Source organism: Ornithorhynchus anatinus, chromosome X4 (assembly GCF_004115215.2).
Source record: "Ornithorhynchus anatinus isolate Pmale09 chromosome X4, mOrnAna1.pri.v4, whole genome shotgun sequence".
Taxonomy (NCBI): domain Eukaryota; kingdom Metazoa; phylum Chordata; class Mammalia; order Monotremata; family Ornithorhynchidae; genus Ornithorhynchus; species Ornithorhynchus anatinus.
In genome coordinates this window covers 2764989-2788937 of record NC_041752.1, presented here as the reverse complement: position 1 = coordinate 2788937, position 23949 = coordinate 2764989, and the positions used below count along the sequence as shown (strand labels likewise).

The 23949-nt window shown below is 51.2% G+C and overlaps 1 protein-coding gene across 11 annotated transcripts in view; it reads left to right on the top strand.

Annotated features, from left to right (window-relative positions):
• The window catches only part of ERC1 (ELKS/RAB6-interacting/CAST family member 1), a 255436-nt gene that overhangs the window by 51957 nt on the left and 179530 nt on the right, over positions 1-23949 (top strand). For all 11 annotated transcript variants that reach the window (XM_029054283.2, XM_029054280.2, XM_029054282.2 and 8 more), the window contains one exon: positions 8906-9073. In XM_029054283.2, coding sequence (XP_028910116.1) covers positions 8906-9073 — 168 coding nt within the window. The remainder of the gene's footprint in view (positions 1-8905; positions 9074-23949) is intronic.

The following is a 23949-nucleotide window of genomic DNA, read 5'->3' as shown; positions in this document are numbered from 1 at the left end:
GTCTCTATCTGTTACCGATTTGTCCATTCCAAGCGCTTAGTACAGTGCTCTGCACATAGTAAGTGCTCAATAAATACTATTGAATGAATGAATGAATGGTGAGCAGGGAATGTGTCTGCTTACTGTTGTATTGGGCTCTCCCAACAGTTAGTACAGCGCTCTGTGCGTAGTAAGCGCTCAGTAAATGCAAATGAATGAGCGCGTCCACTAAACTGTGCGCAGTACTCCTGGAGTGCCAAGAAAGGGTGGCCTTGGAGTAGAACAGTACATCCCCTAAAATAAATTCCCAAAACTACAGTTTTGGCTGGGGGTGGCCGGTGCCTGAAACAGGTGGTGAGTTAATGACAGGGCAAGCGCTTAAAAGCTTGTCCCGGCCACAGAAATGAGCAATTCCTTCTTTATTTTTCCTTTTTTCCCCCCCCCCTTTCAGGGGTATTCGTTCAAGCGCTCACTACATGTTCCACCCCGGGATAGATACAAGTTCATCAGGTGGGACACGGTCCCCGGCCCCTGTGGGACTTGCCGTCCAAGTAATAATAAGAATAATGATGGTATTTAAGCGCTTACTATGTGCAAAGCACTGTTCTAAGCGCTGGAGCAGATACAGGGTGATCAGGTTGTCCCACCTAGGGCTCACGGTCTTAATCCCCATTTTCCAGATGAGGTAACCGAGGCACCGAGAAGTGAAGTGACTCGCCCAAAGTCACCCAGCTGACAAGCGGCGGAGCCGGGATTAGAACCCAAGACCTCTGACTCCCAAGCCCGGCCTCTTTCCACTGAGCTGCGCTGCTTCCCAGTAGGAGGGAGAACAGGGATTGAATCCCCATCCTGCAGCCGAGTAAACTGAGGCCCAGAGAAGCGAAACGACCCGCCCAAGGTCCCGCAGCAGGCAGGTGGAGGAGCCGGGATTAGGATCCAATCATTCAGTAGTATTTATTGAGCGCTTACTATGTGCGGAGCACTGTACTAAGCGCTTGGAATGGCCAGATCGGTAACAGATAGAGACAGTCCCTGCCCTTTGACGGGCTTACTGTCTAATGACGGATAATAATGCCGATATTTGTTAAGCGCTTACTATGTGCAGAGCACTGTTCTAAGCGCTGGGGTAGATACAAGGTCATCAGGTTGTCCCCCATGAGGCTCACAGTGAATCCCCATTTTACAGCTGAGGTAACTGAGGCGCCGAGAAGTGAAGTGACTTGCCCACACTCACACAGCTGACAAGTGGCAGAGCAGGAATTCGAACCCATGACCTCTGACTCCAAAGCCCGGGCTCTTTCCACTGAGTGACGCTGCTTCTCACGCTGTCCTAAGCGCTTGGTAGACTCCCTGCTCACACCCCCAGTCTCCAGGGAACTTCAGAAGGCAGCAGACCCAGCGTGTGTGGCTGTGCGTGGCTTTGAGTCCCGTTGCAGGGGAACATGGACTGTTTCCCACCCGATGAGCTTGGTTCTACCCCAGCGCCTCGTACATTTCCTGGCACATAATAGGCTCCTAACAAATAAAAAAATGTGGGGGTTTTTCCATAACACTGAGCTCTATGGGCATGAGAAGCAGCCCGGCTCAGTGGAAGAAGCACGGCCTTGGGAGTCAAAGGACGCGGGTTCTAATCCCGACTCTTCCACTTATCTGCTTTGTGACCTTAGGCAAACCTCTTAACTTTTCTGTGCTCAGTCACCTCATCTGGAAAATGGGGGTTAAGGCTGTTAGCCCCACTTGGGACCATCTGATTTCCTTGTATCTACCCCAGCGCTTAGAACAGTCTTGGCACATAGTAAGGGCTTAACAAATACCATAATTATTATTATTAGTTGTAATAGTATATTAGACACTTACTGAGTGCAGAGCACTGTACTAAGCACCGGGAGAGAATACACAGGTGAGCCTCAGGGTGGTTTAGAGTTGGAAAATGAAAACGGGGAGGGGGAACCAGCAAAAGACAGGTGAGGAGAGATAAAACACCAAGACAACAAGAGCGAATACAAAGACCCGTAGGGTACTGTTGGCTAGAGGAGCAGAATTCCGGGCTCCTCTCTAACCAATCGATCCATCTGTGGTATTTGATGAGCGCTTCCTGCTACTATTGGATAGAGGAGCAGAATTTCAGGCTCCTCTCTAACCAATCAATCCATCTGTGGTATTTGAGGAGCGCTTCCTGGATAAAGAATACTGGACGAAGATATTTTAGACCTCGCTAAACCTTCTCCACCCAGCCTTCTCCAGCCACCCAGTCAGTTGTATTTATTGAGCACTTACTGTGTGCAGAGCACTGTATTAAGCACTTGGGAAGGGTCAATATAGCAATTAACAAAGTCCCTGCCCACCCACCCTCGGGTGGGGGTGTTGAGAATGCCCTGTACCCCCTGCACCTGCATATATCTGCACCTGCAGATATAACCTGCACCTGGTTATATCGAGGGATAGTTTCAGGCCTTGAAGAGCTTTTTTATTTTTTTAATGGCATTTACTAAGCATTCAGCGCATGTTCTAAGCGCTGGGATAGATGCGAGGTAATCAGGGCGACACAGTCCCTGTCCCACATGGGGCTCACAGTCTTAACCCCTGCCCGTCCCCCCCGATTAGACTGTAAGGCCATCAGAGGGCAGGGACTGTCTCCATCTGTTGCCGATTTGTACATTCCAAGCGCCTAGTACAGTGCTCTGCACATAGGAAGCGCTCAATAAATACTATTGAATGAATGAATGAACCCCCGTTTTCCAGATGAGGAAACTGAGGCCCGGAGACATGAAGTGACTTGCCCAAGGTCACCCATCAGACAAGGGGCGGAGCCGGGATTAGAATCCAAGTCCTTCTGAGTCCCGGGCTCTATCCACTGGGCCACGCCGCTTCTCTATAAAGCCTTTATAAAGTGCATCTGCAAAAGGATACTGCCTTTGGTCAACAAAGCAAAAAATAAATCCATGTTGACTTTGGAGTGATTCTTTCCCACCCACCCCCACCCTGTCTCAGGCTTATTTTCTTCAGAGTTTTGTTGCCAGGTATTGGTGTTTCTTCAAAGAGAGCTTAGTGGAGAGTGTTGAAATAGTCTGTTTTGGGGACACACACACACACATACACGTCCCCACAGAACAGGCTATATATAATTCTAAATTTTGTAACCAAAATTCACCAGCCCCATCCGCCCGGTGACACACCGTAGCAAGCGAAAGAAACCAGAAGATTGTGCTTAAGCTTACGGAAGTTTACGGCGGGAGGAGTTATGATAGTTACCTGACTCCCCGTCAGTGTAACACACTGAACTAATCACTGGGGAAAGTGAAAGACACGTGGAGAAACAGCGTGGCTCAGTGGAAAGAGCCCGGGCTTTGGCGTCAGGGTTCGAATCCCGGCTCTGCCACTTGTCAGCTGTGGGACTGTGGGCAAGTCACTTCGCTTCTCTGTGCCTCAGTTACCTCATCTGGAAAATGGGGATTAAGACTGGGAGCCCCGCGTGGGACAACCCGATTCCCCTGTGTCTACCCCAGCGCTTAGAACGGTGCTCTGCACATAGTAAGCGCTTAACAAATACCAACAGTATTATCCCCTGCTCTCTAGGAGCTTGTAATCGTGAAAGACGCGTCCCCTGCTCTCCAGGAGCTTATAAACGTGATATTATAATAATAATGATAGTGGGTTTTGTTAAGCACTTACTGTGTGAGAAGCAGTCTACTAAGCACTGGAGTAAATACAAGATAATCAGGAGGATGTTGGCGGTGGTGGGGAGCAATTAAAATAATCGTGGTATTTGTTAAGCGCTTATTATGTGCCGAACACCGTACTAAACTCTGGAATAGATACGAGATAATTAGGTCAGGCATAGCCCCTGTCCACATAGGGCTCCCAGGACAAATAGAAAGGAGTAGGCTTTAATCCCCATTTCACAGATGAGGAAAAAAACGAGGCTCAGAGAAGTGAAGTGACTTGCCCAAGGTCGCCCCACAGGCAGATAAGTGTGCGAAGCACTGTTCTAAGCGCTGGAGTAGGTACAGGGTAATCAGGTTGTCCCGCGTGAGGCTCACAGTTAATCCCCATTGTACAGATGAGGTAACTGAGGCACAGAGAAGTGAAGTGACTTGCCCACAGTCACATAGCTGGCAAGTGGCAGAAGCGGGATTAGAACCCAGGTCCCCTAACTCCCCGACCCGGGCTTTTTCTACTAGACGGTGCCGCTTCTCTAATGGGAACGTGTGGATGAGATGGAAGTCTCTCTGTCGGCTTCCCCCTACCTTCCTGAACTGCGAAGATCCAGATCAGTCAACCGGTGCTATTTTTTGAGCACTCCCTCTGGGCAGGGCACTGTAGTAAGTGCTTGGGAAAGTACAATACAGTAGAGTTGGTAGGCTCCTTCCGTAGACTAGACGGTGAGCCCCAGAGGGTTTAGTAGGGGTGCTCAGCACATAGTAAGCGCTTCACAAATACCACACCTATCATTACTATTGTTGCTCCCCACAAGGACCACCACCTCCGGCATCCATTGTTTTGCTTCTTTTGATATCTTTGCCTTGGCCTGCTGACTCTGTTGCGTGTTTGACTATTGTCCTTTCTCTATCCACCCCAATTTAGTTGGAGATAAGGATTTTGCCATCTATTATGCCGGTATCACCCTCAGCTTTTAGCAAGGTGCTTCGCACATGATAAATCTCATTTGAAACCGTAGCTGCTTGCTACTTCTAGAGGGTCTGGGTTCTGATCCCGGCTCAGCCACTTGCTCGCTGCCTGACCTTAGGCAAGTCCCTTCACTTCTCCGAGCCTCAAGTACCTCCTCAATAAAATGGAGTCCTTCTCCCTGGACTGTGAATCCCCTGTGGGACGGGGAATGTGTCCAACCTGATGATGATAATGTTGGTATTTGTCAAGCGCTTACTATGTGCCGAGCACTGTTCTAAGCGCTGGGGTAGACACAGGGGAATCAGGTTGTCCCACGTGGGGCTCACAGTCTAGTGAGCCATTTTACAGATGAGGGAACTGAGGCACCGAGAAGTGAAGTGAGCCGGGATTCGAACCCATGACCTCTGACTCCGAAGCCCTGATGATCCTGGATCCACTCCAGCGCTTAGTTCGGTGCTTGGCGCATCGTAAACGCCGAGCCAGTACCAGAATTACTATTATAAAAAATAAAATAAAAAAATGGTGGTATCTGTTAAGCGCTTACTACGTGCAAAGCAGTGTTCTAAGCACTGGGGGATACAAGGTGATCAGGTTGTCCCACGTGGGGCTCACCGTTTTAATCCCCATTTTACAGATGAGGTAACTGAGGCACAGAGAAGTGAAGTGATTTGCCCAAAGTCATACAGCTGACAAGCGGCGGAGCCGGGATTCGAACCCATGACCTCTGACTCCCAAGCCCGGGCTCTTTCCAGTGAGCTGCCTATTACTATTATTATTATTACTATTAATTACCGTGATTAAGTACTGCTATCAATTAATAAGTGATTAATCACTACTATTCCTGCTACTATTTATGTATATTAAAGTCTGGCTCCCCCTCTAGACTGTGAGCTCCTCGTGGGCAGGGAGTCTGTCCGTTAAATGTTCTGTTGTACTCTCCCAAGCGCTCAGTACAGTGCTCCGCACTCAGCCAGCGCTCAATAAATAAGTTGGAACGAATGCGAGGCGCTTCGGGGATGGAAATGAAAAACCCAAACGTGGCCAGCAGGCGTCTCCTCTCCTCCGTCCTTGTCACAGAAACGGCGGGCGCGAGCGGCCGCCGGGCGCGTCAGGGGAAATGAGGTGTTCTGAAGTTGCGTCTTGCAGGGATGCCGTCGCGCGCGTGTGTTTGTTTTGGGAGAAAATGAAGGGAGTCTCGTTTGAGGACAAAATTGGCCGGGTAGGGATCCGCCCGGACCAGCCAGCAGCGCGGAAAGGATGATACGGCGGACTGCCAAAGCAACAACAAACCTACCGTCCCAGCCGGTCTCTCCCGGAGAGGCACCGGAGAGCCTTTGGCCCAGTGGGCCGGGTCGTGCCCGTTCGGGATGGAGGTGGGCACGTTACCTCGGCTCAAGACCACCGCCCTCCAGGCGGAGAGGTCGAAGGCCAGCGCCCCGGAGGTGGCCGCTTTTCTGGCCATTTCCAACGGCAGAGAGCGCCTGGCCGCGGCCTTGTTGAAGTGGGCCTCGCCCCGGTTGTCTCGGGCCCCGGCCGTGGGACGTCTGCCTGGGAGCCGGTCTCCAGCGTCGTGGAGGTGAATAATAATAATAATAATGTTGGTATTTGTTAAGTGCTTACTATGTACCGAGCACTGTTCTGAGCGCTGAGGTAGGTACAGGGTAATCGGGTTGTCCCACGTGAGGCTCACAGGCTTCATCCCCGTTTTACAGATGAGGTAACTGAGGCCCAGAGAAGGGAAGTGACTTGCCCACAGTCACACAGCTGACAAGCGGCAGAGCCGGGACTCGAACCCATGACCTCTGACTCCCAAGCCCGGGCTCTTTCCACTGAGCCACGCTGCTTCGCTAGCACCCCGAATAAACACGGGGTGTCGGCGTGACCGCCGCGCCCACCCGTGAGGGAGTTTCCGGGGTGCGTCTCTTACAAGTACGCTCCCCCCGCAGACTCACGCCGGGAATTTCATTTATCCCAAACCCGAGGGCCGTTGGGGAGGATCGGCGGGAACCATCCGGCCGGGGCTCCCCGGGCGTCTGTGTCTGCGGAGCCGGCTCGTTCGGCCGCCGCTGGACACCCACAGAGACCGGGAGGGAGGGGGAGAGTGGATCCGCGCGGTCCAAGTAGCGGACTAGCGTGGGCGCCGATCGAGGCTGAATGGCCCGAGGGCGAGGGCCCGGGAGGCCATTTCGGGGCTTGACATCGCGGCGTGAAACGTGGCGGGTTTTTCTTGGGCACCGGTGGTCAGGTTTCCGGCCACCTGAACAAACACCAGACCTTTTCAGTTTATAAACAAGGTTTCTGTTTCCCCACCCCCCGGTTTTCTGTCCCCCTCACCGGGAACCCCCGAGGCTCGAGGTGGCCGCTCCGGGCCGGTCAGCCCCGGCTGCTGGCCGGGTCCCGTTGACCAGCCGGAGGCTTCCCGGGGTTCAGAGATCGGAGTCGTCCTGATGAGGGTGAAGCAGAATAATAATAATGTTGGTATTTGTTAAGCGCTCACTATGTGCAGAGCACCGTTCTAAGCGCTGGGGGAGATACGGGGTGATCGGGTTGGCCCACGTGAGGCTCACGGTTAATCCCCATTTTCCAGATGAGGTAACTGAGGCACAGAGAAGTGAAGTGACTCGCCCACAGTCACACAGCTGACAAATGGCAGAGCCCTGGATTCGAACCCGTGATCTCTGACTCCCAAACCCGGGCTCTTTCATAGCCCACTAGACCTGCCCGAGGAGGAGGAGGAGGGAGGCAAAGAGAGAGACCGAATTTCTGATAATAATAATAATAATCAGGATGTTTAGTGCTTAGTATACCTGGCCCAGGTGGAGGAGGAGGAGGGAGGCTAAGAAGGAGACTGAATTTCTAATAATATAATAATAAATAGTCAGGTGTTCAATGGTCACTGTACCTGGCCTAGGAGGAGGAGGAAGGCCGAGAGAGACTAAATTTCTAATAATGATAACAATGATTCATTCATTCAGTTGTATTTGAGTGCATACTGTGTGCAGAGCACCGTACTAAACGCTTGGAAAGTACAATTCAGCAGTAGAGACAATCCCTGCCCACAACGGGCTCACAGTCTAGAAGGGAGAGAGACAGACATCAAAACAAGTAAAAAGGCATCAATAGCATCAATACAAATAAATAGAATTATAGCTATATACACATCGGTGAAATAAATAGTATAATGTGTATATCCAATCAGTCGTATTTATTGAGAGCTTACTATGTGCAGAGCACTGTACTAAGTGCTTGGAATGGACAATTCGGCAACAGATGGAGACAGTCCCTGCCCAAGGACTTATCTCAGGGTTCTGCGTGGCTCAGTGGAAAAAGCACGGGCTTTGGAGTCAGAGGTCATGGGTTCGAATCCCGGCTCTGCCACTTGTCAGCCGTGTGACTGTGGGCAAGTCACTAAACTTCTCTGGGCCTCAGTTACCTCATCTGGAAAATGGGGATTAAGACTGGGAGCCCCACGTGGGACAACCTGATTGCCCTGTGTCTACCCCAGCGCTTAGAACGGCGCTCTGCCCATAGTAAGCGCTCAATACCGACATAATTATTATTATTATTATTATTCTGCATCCATCAAGTTCTCAATATGTAGGATCGATGGTGAGGGGCTAGGCTCAGACATCAGCTCTGTCTCTATGCTTCCCGGTTCGAACCTCCGCTTAGACCGCGAGGGCCCCTTGGGACACTTCCAGTGTCCGATCTGACCGTCCCCCAGTGCCGGGCGCATGTCTGCCGAGTGACCTTAGGCAAGTCACTTCACTTCTCTGGGTCTCAGTGACCTCATCTGTAAAGTGGGGATAAGAGTGTGGACCCGGTGTGGGACAGAGGCTGTGTCCAACCTGATTAACTTGTATCTATCCCAGTGCTTAAAACAGTCCTTGTCACATAGTAAGCACTGAACAAGTACCATAATCATCATTATTAGTAGTGTTGTTATTATCAATAGTAGTAGTAACCACCGACCAGATAGAGCCTGGGCCTGGGAGTTAGAGGACCTGGGTTATCGCCCCAGCTCCGCCACTTGTCGGCCGGGTGACCTTCGGCAAGTCACTTCACTTCTCTGCTTCACAGATACCATCATCGTCATTGCTACGAATAATAAGAATCGTGATGTTTATTAGGATTATTACGATTATCGTGAGAGCGGCTGCGACGATCGTCCTGATGACGATTGTTTTGATCGCCGATATCATTATCCCGACTGTCATCATCCATCCGGCGTTCCCGTCCGGAAGCGTGCCCCTCTTCCGGCCCGCACCCTGACCCGATCCGCCTCGCGTCTTCTCAGGTGGACGCGCTGCGCCTGCGCCTGGAGGAGAAGGAGACGATGCTGAACAAGAAGACGAAGCAGATCCAGGAGATGGCCGAGGAGAAGGGGACTCAGGCCGGGGAGATCCACGACCTCAAGGACATGCTGGACGTGAAGGAGCGCAAGGTGAACGTCCTGCAGAAGAAGGTGAGCGGCAGGTGTGCCCTTCCCCGCCTCAGACCCCCATTCCCACCCTCCTGCCCCCGACCCCTCCCCAGGCGCGGAATAATAGCCCCGAGCCATCCCAACCTCTTCTGTTTACATTCTTGAGGTTAGCGGTTGAAACTGTTGATGCAATGGGGAGATCGTTAATGATAACCGGGTGTGCTTAGTCAGGTTTTTAATTTAAAGTAAACTGGCGGGGGGAGGCGGGCATTGGGAACCTCTTCAAATGTCTTGCCTCCCCCCCCTTGAGGGTTTCACAACGTCGGAGGTATTTACGGACACGGTCCCGCGGAAGTCGGCCTTCCCCTCCCGTGAAGGGAGAGGGGCCGCCACTTCACCCGCCACTCCGAGAGGGAGGAACGGCACGGCCTAGCGGAAGGAACCCGGGGCTGGGAGTCGGGGGACCCGGGTTCGGAATCCGCCTCTGCCGAACGCTTGCCGGGTGACTCGCTCCTCCGTACCTCTAGACTGTAAAGTCACTGTAGGCAGGGAAACGTGTCTGGTATGGTGTACTCTCCCTAGCGCTTAGCACACAGAAGCGCTCGACAGATACGACCGACTGTCGCCTTCTCTGCTTGGATGTTTGGTGTCGGCCCCACCTCCGAACCCGTAGGACTTACGTGCGTTCTTACATGCATACGTCTACAGATTGCATGATGCAAATGACTTATTTATTCATATTAATGTCTGCCTCCTAGCTCATTATGGGCAGGAAACACTTCTGCTGATCCTGTGGTTCCGTACTCTCCCAAGCGCTCAGTACAGTGCTCCGCTCATAGTAAACGCTCAAGAAATACCACTGTTTGATTGATTACTTACACAATGAGCCCGATGCGGGACTGGGATTCTCTCCAGACTAATTCCCTTGTATCTACCCCATGTTTGTTTGCTTTGTGATCTCTACTCTCTCTTTTTTGTGTTTCTTTTTTTATGGTATTTGTTAAGCGCTTACTATGTGTCAGGCATTGTTCTAAGCCCTGGGGTAGACACCAGCCAGCCAGGTTGGGCACACAGGCCATGTGAAGCAGCATGGCGTCGTGGATAGAGCACGGGCCTGGGGGCCAGCGGGTCGTGGGTTCTAATCCCGGCTCCACCGTTTGTCCGCTGCGTGACCTTGGGCAAGTCACTTGGCTTCTAAGCCTCCGTTACTCTCCTGTAAAATGAGGATTGGGACTGAGAGCCCCATGTGAGACAGGGACTGTGTCCAATCCGATTTGCTTCTCTCCACCCAGTGCTTAGTACGGTGCCCGGCACCCAGTGAGCGCCTAACAAATACCATCATTATTATTATTATTGTTATTATCGTGTCCCACTTGGGAGCACCCAATTAATCCTCATTTTACATCTGAGGTATCTGAGTCCCAGAGACACAACAGCTCCCAACATCAACTCAGTTCATGGGGTGAGATGAGAAAGAGGGATTCCCTCCACCCCTCCAAGAAAGAACCCACGAAGAGAAGTAGGATTCAGAGGACAGAACCCAACATCTTCATTCCTTTCCGCTCTCACCACGTGATAACTCCGACAGACACTGCCAGCGCGGTTTCTGGTTTTTACCTTCTGCTGCCTTGGGCATTTCTCCCAAACTCCTTGATTTTCTGCCACCTCACCGCCGATACAATCTTTTCAACCCTCAGAGACACTTGGCTGTTGACTTTTAGTCTGCCGGTACGTGCGTGAGATAGCTTTGATTTGATGTCTTGGTAGATAACGACCCATCCTAGTTTTTGTACAGTAGGTTTATTTTGCTCCTCGTATCTCCCACCGAGAAAGTGAATCCTTGGTATTCTCGGGAGGAAAGCGCCTAGGGGCACATATTTCCGTTGGTTCGGAGGCATCAGAAACGTCTCCGTATGACACCGGCCTGTGTTTGTGTCGGGGGGCGGGGGACGCCCCGTCAGTCTTTCTGCACATTCTTTGTCCCTGGGTGCATCCTCTTTTCGAGGCTGTTGAGCGTTCGGAAGCTGTAACCGGCCTGGGTTATCAGCACCGTCCAGTCCTCTGGTGAGAAATCTGCTTCCGTTCCCGTATCTGTTCGCATATTTTGAAACTCTTTCCTCTCCAGGGAAATCCACTTTCCCTTTTCAAGTACCTTGGGCTCTGACCTTTGATTTGTGACAGGCCGCTCTGCAGGTGTTATTATCAGAGGCGTCAAATGTCAGCGGCCGGGGGATATCGAGCCAATTTTCTCCTTTTCCGAACTGTGGCTTTTATGCGTTAATAAGAAGGAGGAGGAGGAGAATTGTGGTACATACGATGTGGCAAGCACTGTACCAAGTCGTGGAGTAGATGCAATATAAGCTCGAACACTGAACCCTGTCCCATGTAGGGCTCACTGTCTTAAGCGGGGAGGGAAAATGGTCACTTTCATTCTTTCATTCGTTCAGTTGTATTTATTGAGCGCTTACTGTCTTCCGAGCACCGTACTAAGCACTTGGAAGGCACAATTGAGCAATAAAGAGAGAATTCCTGCCCATGCTGGGCTTACAATCTAGAGGGGGGACCGGTAAGGTGTGTGTATGTGTGTGGGTGGGTGGGGAGGATGAAAAGTGAGTTCTACACAGATTTAGGCTGATGGTTCATTATGGAGACAAAAGAGCCGACCTCCAGATCGATCTCCAACCAGATCTGACTTCACTTCTCTGGGCCTCCGTTGCTTCATCTGGAAAATGGGGGTTAGAGATTTTTCTCTCTCTCTGTTTCCCCTTTCGACCGCGAGTCCCACGTGGGACCAGGACTGTGTCTCAACTGATTAATTTTGTGCCGAGGTGATCATCAGTGCTTGTCGGTCAGTGGCAGTTGTCCAACGCTTATTGCATGCAGGGCACTGTACTAAGCACTTTGGAGAGGACAACAAAAAACAGACTTAACACCTAATAAGCATTTCACGGCTACCAAAATTATTCTCCTCTTCTTGCTTCTAGAGAGGCCCAGAGCCATGTTTTGTTATAGGTTTCTTAGGCGGAAATGAAGGCAGAGACGGGGGCCATTACAAATACTTCCCAGATCCCAGAGCGGAAGGTTTTCAATCAGGGGGATTTCTGTAAAATGCCTCCATATCATGAGTCAGCGGGGCAAAGAAAACAAAGGAAAAAAATGCAGAGTTGTGCAACTCCCACTCTCCCCCCACTCAGTGGAAACGATTTATAATTTCCAATTAAATATGTAATGATTTCCTCTGGTCGTAAAAATGTCATCAAGAGTTTCTAAGAAGGCCGCATTTATATCTTAGTGTCCCTTGGTCAAGTCGGAGAGTCGATCTGTTCAGATTCACCGCGAGAGTCTTCTTTAATTGGCCCAACTCTTTCAGATGTAAAGTAACCGGTTCGGTTATTGGAATATTTTCATCTGGGAAAGAGGCCCTAGGTCGGGCTGCGGTGACCAGAGGCCCTGCTTGAGAAGCGGTGTGGCCTAGCGGCTAGAGAGTCAAGGACCTGGGTTCTAATTCCGGTTCCCCACTTGTCTGCTGTGCTGTTTCTGATGCTGTTGTATCTTGCATCTCCTCTGGAGTTTAAGAGGAGATACTCGTCCGTGCCTCAGTTCCCTCGTCCGTAAAATGGGGATTGACTGTGAACTCCACGAGGGACGTGGATAGTGTCCAACCTGATTAGCTCGTATTTATCCCAGCATTTAGCACAGTGCCTGGCACAGAGTTAGCATTTAATAAAGACCATAAAAAAAAAGTCGTCAATTTTGGAATTTGGAACTGACACCCAAATTGTCCAAGACCACACCCCTTAAGGGACTCATTCTTAACTAAAGTGACAAGGGGGGACCACTGTGACTAATTCTCCTGTGAATAGATCTGACTTGTCAGTCAGTAGTATTTATTGAGCACTTAATGTGTATTGAGCACTTCACTAAGCTGTTGGAGCGTACACTAGAATGGCAAAACGTTTCCTGGCTGCCATGAGTTTACTGTGTAGAGGTAATCTTGGTGCCGGTTTATTCCCGTTTATGCCAGCTTATTCGTTTCGAACCAACTGGAAGACTTGATGTCAGTAGTAATCATGGCGATATCTGTTTAGTGCTTGCTACGTGCTAAGCACTGTCCTAAGCCCCTAAGAAGATACAGGAACATCAGAAACGTTCTTGAATCAACCCCGCAGCTGACGTTTACTGGCGTGCAAAATTTTGGGGGTGAGCAGAGAGGCCGATTCGGCAAGACCCCGGGCCTGGGAATCAGAGGACCTGGGTTCTAATGCCGGTTCTGCCACTCGTCTGCTGTGTGATCTTGGGCGAGTCATTTCACTTCTCTGGGCCTCAGTTCCCTCATCTGCCAAATGGGGGTTTAATATCTGTTCTCCCTCCTGCTTAGACCGTGAGCCCCAACGTGAGACCGGATGATTTTGAATCTACCCCAGTGCTTGGGAGAGTGTTTGACATACAGTAATCGCTTACGAAATACAAGTATCACAAGTATTGTAATCATTACTGTTATTATCCTGGCGTTGAAGGTTTGGACGAAGCAAAGGACCCCAGATCAATCAACCAATCCATCAATGGTATTTATTAAGCACTTACTATGTGCAGAGCACTGTTCTAAGTGCTTGGGAGAGGACATGAGAATAAGCAGGCATGTTCCCTGCCCATAATGAGCTTACACTGTAGCGGGGGAGATAGACATTAATATGAATAAATAATTTAGAATAAATTTAAAAATATATATATGTGGAGCTTATAGCAGCAGCCATAATGAATGAGGTCGGGCAGGCGACAAATCATCAGGATGACTGTTGGACCTAATATTTGACTTTTTTGGTTTTTATTTCATTTTTTTATGGTACTTGTTAAGCACCTACTATCCATCAAACTCTGTTCTAAGCGCTGAGACAGCTACAAGGTAGCTCGGTCAGACACAGTACCAGTCCCTCACGGGGTTTACGGTCTCAGTTATCGATTGACTGACCGATCGACAGGCTGATTGTCGATCAGCACTTTCCAGATCAGCATCATTTCTCCTTCCTCCTGGAGATCTTACCTGCGTGTGCCCTAGGCTTTTTTTTTTAATTCTAAGGTTTCTTAGGGGAAGGGGGAGGGGAGAGAATTGATACATATAGCCTTTTGCCGCAAAAACCTCGTTTCAACACCTTATTCAGACTCTTCCGGAACCTTGTCTTCTCTGCCATTGAAAATCAATCTAGCGGAAAGGCTTATGCAGTGTACTGTGTAGAGATAAAAGGAAGAGAGATTGACTGGTGTCAAGAGATGGGGGTGGTCAGGGGGGCGATGGGAGAGACCGAGGAAGAGAGCATTTTTTACCTGGAGTGAGATTATCCAGTGTCAGTGACAATCATTCTTCTCTTATCACCACCCCCTCGGCCTGCTCACTGTAGGCAGGGGACGAGTCTACCGTATTGTACTCATCCAAGTGCTTAGTTCAGTGCTCTGGACCTAAAAAGCGCTCAATAAATGCTCGGCACAAAGACGCATAACGGTAGCGTGTCTGACTGCAGTTCAGAAGGATTACGGATTCACGTCGCGTCGGGGTCGCGGAAGGATTTAGAGAAGCAGGTTGGCGTAGTGGATAGGGCATGGACCTGGCAGCCATTAAAATAAGTTTCCATCCTCTGTCTCCAGAAGCAGAGCTCTGGCTGGGTGGCCCCTTCCAGGTTTGGGGGGCTACAGGGCACAGTTCATGGTAGTCCCACGTAAGGTGGGACACTGGCCCAGATTAGGGCTCGAGACAGTGCCAGACTTGACATTCTGGAATTGTTTATTCTTGCCTCTATCTCTCGCTTCTGATCTAGGCCCTGCCCCTACCTTTCTCCCCCCCCCCCCCCTCCCCCCACATACACACATACAGATTTGTAAAGTCTGATGTAATCCCCTTTCCAGAGAATGAGAGGCGACAATAGCAGATGGCCCAGAAAGGCCTACAAAAGGATTAAGGCAGTGGCCCTCCTGCCCAGGGCTGTCTCCCCCCTCCCCTCCCCCCAACATTGGTTTAAAGTGGTTTTGCATTACACCAAATTTCTTATCTTTGTAATAAATCACTGACCTAGAAAACCTAATTGAGTGTTTGAAGCTGAGCCTCATCCAGCGTCGTGTTAAAACTGTTCAGCTTCCTGCTTGATTGATTCTAAATGATAAGGTAACTTGGATTTTAATTTGCTTATGCAGATGCTATTAACACTCCCTTGCAAGGCTGATTCAAATGCCCCTCCACACCTGCCAATCACTGTGGGACCCAGTCAGCACCGTCCCTTGGCCAGCACAGTCCCTTGGCTTGGGGCTGTGAGCTTTTCTGATCCCGATGCTTTTCCCTCTTGGCTCAGCGCTAAATCTTTTCTAAAGAAGGGTGTGGCTGAAGGGTCTGAGGTCAGTTTCCCCCCTCCTAGCCTTTTCTCTGGTTTTCAGCGGGAACCTTTTTTTTTTTTTTAAAAAATGGTATTTATTAAACGCTTACTATGTATCAGACATTCTCCTAAGCACTGGCATTGTGGGAGCTAATCAGGTTGGACGCAGTACGTGTCCCTCAGGGGACTCACGGTCTTAATCTCCGTTTTACAGAGAAGTGAAGCGACTGGTCCAAGGTCACACAGCAGACAAGTGGCGGAGCCGGGATTAGAACCCGGGTCCTAATGATCCCCAGGCCCGGGTCCTATCCAATGGGCCACGCCGCTTCTCTAGGCCTAGTTTCCCTGAAACTGTGAAACTGGGAGGATGGTTCAAGGTGACATTTGTCAAGCACGCTGACACCTGTCAGTTGTGAGGCAATATCCTCTCTGAAGTAGCGGTCATTTCTCAGATATCCGGTTTCCGTGGCATGGGGCCGGCCCAGATAACTGAACATCCCAGGTGGACTAGGGGCAATCCCATTCGTGGCGTGTGAAAGCCAATTTTGGAAAGCCCAGAACGTCAGCCCTCTTCGTATCCGACAGACCGTCACTGTCTCCACTTCAAAGCCTTATGGAAAGCCCACCTCCTCCAAGAGGCCTTCCCCGACTAAGCCCTCATTTCCTCTTCTCCCACTCCCTTCTGCGTCGCCCTGATTTGCTCCCTTTATACTTCTGAACCCCCCCCCCAGCCCTTATGTCCATATCTGTCATTTATTTATATTAGCGTCTCTCTCCCTCTGGACTATGAGCTCGCCGCGAGCAGTGAACCTGCCTACTTTCCCAAGTGCTTAGTGCAGTGTGCTTAGCAATTGCTCGATAAATATGATTGACTGACATTCCTTCACTCTAATCCATCAGTAGTATTTATCGAGCGCTTACTGTGTGCCGGGCGCTGTACTGAGCGCTTGGACAAGGATAGTCCAATAGGGTAGATAGACACGCTCCCTGCCCACAATGAGCTGACAAACGAGGGTGCGAGGCAGATGTTCAAATTAATTTCAGATGGTTAGGAACGTAAATGCCTTGGGGGGTTGGGGTGAACATCTTGACTTAGAGCCCCCTCCCCCCAAGCGCCGGAACAATGTGTCTTTTCTTTGTTTGGCTTGTTCCTTCGATTCTGAGCAAAGTCCTACTTCAACGTGTCCTTTCCGCAAAGAATATTTACAGTCGCATCGTTGGAAGGGCCGAGGGGATGAACTCCGACGTTCACACGACATTTTTGCCGGATGCGCAGGGAGGGAATGCACTGGGCTTGAACTTTATCGCTTCACATAACTTGTCTCTTTCTGTAAATGGATAGAAGGGGGTGGGGGTGGCGGGGTGGGCGAGGGGGTAAGTTGTCCCCATCCAGTTCAACCCCTCAGTTTTAACCGATGACTTTCAGAAAGCTGCCGATCTTGGAGATAGCGTGCGTTTGAACGGCCGAAGCCTTGGCCTCTTTTGTGTCGGTGACAGGTCTGTGGTTTTCGCACATCCTCCCCCTCCCTGGCCCCACCTCATCCCTATCATCGAGGCTTTTTTTTAAAAAAAAAAAACAAAAAGAAAAGCAAGCTCCCCCCTCCCAAAGTCAGCCAAGGGGTTCTGGCCCGGGGCGAAGAAGCAACATCTGATGGCGTGGGTTTCCGCGGCCTTCCCAGGGGTGCGTTTTGTCGAAGCACTCATTCATTCACCGTTGCCAACGAGGAGGTTCTAAGGCCTTCCATCTGCTCTGCATCTGGGGATTTGGAAGTTTAACAATCGGACTGTTTTCATTATTATTTATAATAATAATCATGACAATTATTGGAAGCAGTGTGGCCCGCTGGAGCGAGCACAGGCCCCGGAGTCGGAGGATCTAGGTTCTCGTCCCAGCTCCGTCACTTTGCTGCTGTGTGACCCTGAGCGAGTCACTTCCCTCCTTTGGGCCTCAGTTTCCTCATGTGTAAAAGGGGGATTAAGACGGTGAACCCATTTGTTCCGAAGAGTGGACGAGGAACCTAGACCTTTTTTCCTTCTCTCTTTTCACCAAAGAGCCGCGGAAGGAGTTTTAAGCGCGTTCTATATGCCAGGCTTAATCCCCGTTTTACAGATGAGGTAAGTGAGTCACAGACCAGTGACCTGACTTGCCCAAGGTCACACAAAAGAGTGGCGAAGCTGGGAATTTTTTTTAATGGTATTTGTTAATTGCATACTATGTGCCAGGCACTGTTCTAAACACTGTACCAAGTGCTTGGGAGAGTAATAAACCAACAGACAAGTTCTCTGCCCACAGTGAGCTTACAGTCTAGAGGGGGAGACAGACATTAATAGCAATAAATAAATTACAGATATGTAGACAGACCCAACCCCTAGGGGAGGAAACATAGGCTGGGAAAAGCCGGGGAAAGAGGAGCAGGAAGAGAGAGAGCGGGAGGAGGGGACAGAGTCTGGCTGCTTCCAAACGGAATGTGTCGTGGACATGAGTGGGCTTGCCTGGTATTCTCCCCCGGGGGCAGAGCAGAGGGAACGGGATCTTTGGATGGGAGCCACTTTCCTGTCAGCCACGGCACCGAAGGCAGGGGGATTACCCGTCTGCGGGGGTCACGGATTCCCACTCGCATGACGAAGGGGCTTCTTGCTCTCTCCTTCTTCCTCCTCACCTCTACCCCGAGCAGTGGGCCTGTGTCCTGTGCCCACCAGCAGGCCTGCGGCCCTTTACTTTTCATTCCAGCCCTTTTTTTTTTTAAAAAAAAAAAAGCACCTACAAAGCACGGAGGTAGGTACGACCTAATCAGGTTGGACACAGTCCCTGTCCTGTGTGAGGCTCACAGCTTTAATCGCCGTACCACAGATCAGTCAGTCAGTCAGACGTATTTATTGAGCGCTTACTGTCTGCAAAGCACTGTACCAAGCACTTGGGAGAAGACAGTAAAATAATAAGTAGACTCATTCCGTGCTCAAAGCAAGATGAGGGAACTGAGGCCCAGAGAAGTGAAATGACTTCACCAAGGTCACCCAGCAGAGAAATGGTGGAGCCGGGATTAGAACCCGAGTCCTTCTGCAGCATCCACTCGGCCACACTGCTCTCCCGGGCTTCCCTTCTACCCCAGTCCCGCAGGCCCACTCCCACTAGAGGAATTCTCTTTCCAGCCTCCCCCTCTGACCGGGAAGTATTACTGAAGAAACAGCTGGACCTAATGTTTAGAGTCCGGGCTTGGGAGACAGAAGACCAGGCTTCTAATCCCAGCTCTACCACTTGTCTGCCGGCTGGCTTTGCACAATTCACTTGTCTGGACCTCAACCCCCTCATCTGTAAAATGGGGATTAAGACTGTGAGCCCCAAGTCGGACATCGACTGTGTCCAACCTGATTAGTTTGTATCTAACCCAGCGCTTAGTACAATACCTGACACAGAGTAAGTGCTTAACAAACACCATTAAAAAAAAAATACCTTGAGGAACTCCATGCGTCTGGGGACGGGGAGGGGTGAGCTATCCTCCCGCCAACCCCCAGCATCTGGCAACCGCCGAATGAGAGAATTATTGACATCTATATGTATGCTTGTCCCCCACCCCGCCCCTAAGAACATTTTACGGTGGAAAATTTTGAATCAACACTGCAGAATCTCCAAAGAAAGAGCCTTGAGGCGGTGGATGATCATTTTCGGCATTTTTCTGTGGATTTCGGGCGTCCCCTGTCATAGACCAAACCCACCCGGCCGGGGGATTATGGGTCCGAAACAGCGCCCGAACGTGTTGCGAACGCTGGTGCCGATTTCAGTCGCGGCCCCCGCTCGATTAGTTTGGGAGCGGCTGGGATTGGAGTCTCGCGGTACGGACGGCCTCGGTTCATGACTTAAAAATAGCCCTGCCGCCAAAAAGTGGAATGTCACATTAGAATCGGGTGCGGTTGGGCCCCAAAGCCGTCAGGTCTGCACGCCTCCTGTTCAAGGCAGATTTAAGGTTCACTTGGCTTCTTGGAGTTCATTTAATTGTTCCTTCCCAGATGTCTTTGTCGGGCTTGCTGGAAATCCCCTAAGGCCCCCTGCCTCTTGGACTCGTCGGGCAATATATCATTGATTTTTATTGAGCGCTTACTATGTGCAGAGCACTGTACTAAGCTCTTGGGAGAGTCCAGTGCAACATAATTAGCGGATGGGCCCCCGTCCCTTTGGTGACACAGACGTGGAGCAGGAAGTTGCGGGTGAGGTAAAAGACGAAAATCCTCAGAACCCCAGCCAGCATTCCACTCCCTTACTCTCTGCCAGAGAGCGGCAGATAATATTACTACTACTAATAATAATAACTGTGGCATTTGTTAAGCACTTACTATGTGCCAGGCACTGTTCTAACCGCTGGGTTAGATACAAGCACATCAGGTTGGATACAGTCCCTGTTCCACATGGGGCTCAGAATCAAGATCCCCATTTTACAGCCGAAGGAACTGAGGCACAGAGAAATGAGATGACTTGCCCAGGGTCACACAGCAGACAAGTGGCAGAGCCGGGATGAGAACCCAGGTCCTTCCGGCCCCCAGGCCTGGCTTCTATCCACGAGGCCACACTGCTTCTCATGGCAGATCCTCCCCATCCCCGCCCCTCCCGCCGCATCTGGAAGACAGACCGATTTTCGGGAGTGACAGGGACTCGTCTGGCAGCGATTTAGCCCCCGGCTGCTTCATCCCCCCTCCCAGCCCCACAGCACTCATGTCCATATCCGTCATTTATTTATTTCTGTTCATGTCTGTCTCCCCCTCCAGAGTGCGAGCTCGTTGTAGGCAGGGAATGTGTCTCTTTATTCTTGTGTTGTACCCTCCCAAGCACTTAGTACGGTGCTCTGCACACAATAAGCGCCCAGTGAACACAGCCCCCCCAGCTAGTGAGCGGACAGTGTGGGGCCGGGCTTCGCTTCAGCCTCTCCACAGAACCGTCGATCGAGACAAGCCAAGCTCACGTGAACGGCCATCCTCACCCCTCACCCCCATCCTCCGGCCAACACCAGCCCACCGGGAGCGTCCGGGGATGGTGACGGATGTGGGATGGGGGACCCTCCACTATCCGGAGATGGAAGGAAGACCCTCTCCCCCCTCACCCGGCTGATTTCCTCATTAGTTACCAAGCGGATGTTGACTGGTATTGACCTTTGCTTCCCGGCCTGATTCGATCCGGTGACCTAATGTGGGAAAGCCACTGGGTCCTGTTAGCAATCCCATGCGTCCCTGCTCTTTGTCCGAATTAACTGGAAAGGTTGGGGGGAGAGCTTGATGGGGAGGGGGAGACTGGTCTCATGGCAACTTGATTAGTGCAAAAGGACAGGTGCTTCAGTGCTTAGAACAGTGCTTGGCACATAGTAAGCGCTTAACCAATACCTTCATTATTATTTGTATACAAATACATATATTTATACATATGTATATAATTTGTATATAAATGCTATTGAATGAATGAATATTTTCTGAGGGCTCAGGTTGCTCTGGAGGATCACATCTATTTTGCTACTTTGCTCTTTTTTTTTTTTATGGTATTTGTTAAGCACTTATCATATACCGGGCACTGAACTAAAGGCTGGGTTAGATACAAGCAGATCGCGTTGGACACAGTGGGCAGAGAATGTGTCTGTTGTAGTATTGTACTCTCCCAAGCGCTTAGTACAGTGCTTTGCGCACACTAAGTGCTCAGTAAATACATTTGACTACTGACTGACTGACACAGGGTTCCCAGTCTTAATCTCCATTTTCCAAGTGAGAGAACTGAGGCCCAGAGAAGTGAGTGACTGGCCCTAGGTCACCCAGCAGACAAGTGGGATTAGAACCCAGGTCCTTCTGACTCCCAGGCCCGGGTTCTAGCCATTAGAAGCAAAAGCAAGCGCCTGTTTAAGGCCAGAGGTCACCCGGTGGCCCTGCCCCCAGGCAGCCGGGCCGGAGAGTTGGCTTGGGCAGTCAGGGATGGGGGGGGGAACTCCCTAGGTGGGAGCGACGGGTGCCGCGCTGGTACATGCCAGCGGCCAGCATTTGCCAGAACTTGTCCCAGCGGGAAATGAGAGGACACGGTGATCTTATCCCCTTCCGATCCCCTCCATCCTCAGAGAGCCCGGGGGTGGCGACCGGCCATGCCAGTGGCATGACCCAAGGGTGGCAGGGTGGAGGTTGGGGCGTTTTACGTGGGCACAAGACGGCCCGAGTCTCCCTGGCACAGGCGGGGCCGGCCTTCTGCAGAAGTGGATAGAGCCCTGGCCTGGGAAGCAGAAGGACCTGCAGTCCCATCCCGGCTCCGCCGCTTGTCTGTTGGGTGGCCTTAGGTCACTTCACTTCTCTGGGCTTCACTCACCTCATCTGTAAAATAGGAATTGAGATTGGAAGCCCCGCGTGGGACAGGGACTGTGTCCTACCCTATTAACTTGTGTCTACCCCAGTGTTGAGTACCGTACCTGGCACAGAGTAGGCACTTAACAAATGACATTAAAAAAGTTCCAAGCCCCTCCCCCATTGCCCCTCACCATCTCCCCTTCTTCTGACCGAAGTCCAAGAGGAGGCCCTTCCTGCCATTCTTCTGGCGTGTTTTTTCCCCCCCAGTGGTATTTGTTAATCACTTAATATGTGCCTCATCTCCTTCATTTTTTATTGGATTCTCTCTCTCACACACACACACACACACACACACACACACACACACTCTCTCTGTCTTTCTGTCTCTCTCCACCTTTCTAGTGGATTTTTCTCACATATTCTTCACCTTTCTAGTGGATTTCTCTCTCTCACCCACCCCGACACACCCACACACCCTCACCCACTCTTCACCTTTGTAGTAGATTTTTTTCACCACCCCCCTCACCCCCAAACACCTTTCTAGTGGATTTTTTCCCGACTCTCCCACATACACTCTTCACCTTTCCAGTGGATGTGTCTTATACCCACACGCGCGCATACACACACGCACTCCACTTCCTCCCCCCCGCCCCCCGAAGCCCGTCCCTTCACCTTTCCAAACTGATGGAATACGCCCGGACCGGCTGGGGAGCGCACGTCCGGACTCGAATTCAGAGGACGCGAAGCTTGGGATGCCCCATCTCCCGTCCCTCCCCCTTCCCCCCTCTGGCCCCGGGCCCTCAGAGCCTCCCGCCGCAGAGCAGAGCATTCCCCGCTCCGGAGTAAACGGGAGGGCTAAGAATAGCTCGGCCTTCCGCTGCCGAGAGCGTCTCGGTCGTCCCTCCCCGGGTAACTCGGCCGGCCGAGCCGTCTAGACAGCTGCGCGCCGAGGAAGTGTGTGGGGTGGGGAAGGCCGGCCTGCCCACCCGTCCACCAGCCCGCGGGGATGTTCTCCTTCTTCAGCTGCTCCCGCACCTGGGGCGGTCAGTTGGAAGGTCTCTCCCGGACTCGGGAAGTTCTTTTCAAAGCCGGAGCTGCTTAACCCCCAGGTGTCACTAGCACTGCGTGGCGATGATGCAGGACTATTTCCCCAGAGGCCTCTCCGGCCCACTGAATTCCTACAACGGGGGCAGTAGGTCAGTCGATCGAGCAGTGGGATTTATTGAGCGTTTTCTGTGGGAAGAACACCGCACTAAGCGTTTGGGAGATGCAGACGCGTTCCCGGCCCGTAAAGAGCTGACTACGGTCTGTTAAGACTCGGGGAGCAGCGTGGTCTAGTGAGAAGAGCCTGGACCCGGGAGTCAGAGGGCCTGGGTTCTAATCCCAGCTCCTCCACTTGCCTGCTCAGTGACCTTGGGCAAGTCCCTTCACTTCTCTATGGTTCAGTTCTCCTGTTCTCCCTCCCCCTCGGATTAGACGGCGAGCCCCATGCGGGACCGGAACCGTGTCCGATCTGCTCACGCAGTGCTCGGCGCGCCGTCGGCGCTTAACCAACGCCCCCGTTAAACGTTCAGTCTTATCACCCGGAAGCGTTCATTCAGTCGTATTTATTGAGCGCTTACTGTGTGGAGAACACTGTACTAAGCACTAGGGAGAGGACAATAGAACAGAAAACAGACGCCTTACCTGTCCACAACGAGCTTTCACTCTAGAGGGGGACGGGCGAGGTGAGTTTTCCTCTCTTTGAGAAAGCCTTTTCTCCACTCCTTCCTGGGAGCGAAAGAGTCCGCCGCCTGTGCTACCACCGCAGAGCGTTGCTTCACAGCTGGCCTGTATGTTCACAGCTGGACTCTATATACACAGCTGGGCCAAATGTATAAATACCAGGGTTTTGTGGGACTTCTATATATGTGAGTGGAATATTAGACTCTGAATACCGAAAACCCCTCTTGTGGTGATGAATTTACCCAGTTCGTGCTGGCCTGTGGGAGATTCTTTCTCAATCAATCATAATAATAATGATAATAATAATCTGTCTGCTAACTTCATTGGACTCCCCCAGTTGCTCAGACCAGTGGACTGCACCCGGTAGACTTTAAGCTCTTCGAAGGCAGGGATTATGTCTGTTAAACTTCATCGGACTCTCCGGAGAACTTAGTCCAGTACTCTGGCGGAAGTAGATTGGAAGCTTCTTGGGGGAAGGAATTGTGTCTGACAGTAGCGTATCCTCCCATACGCTTAGGCCAATCTTCTGCA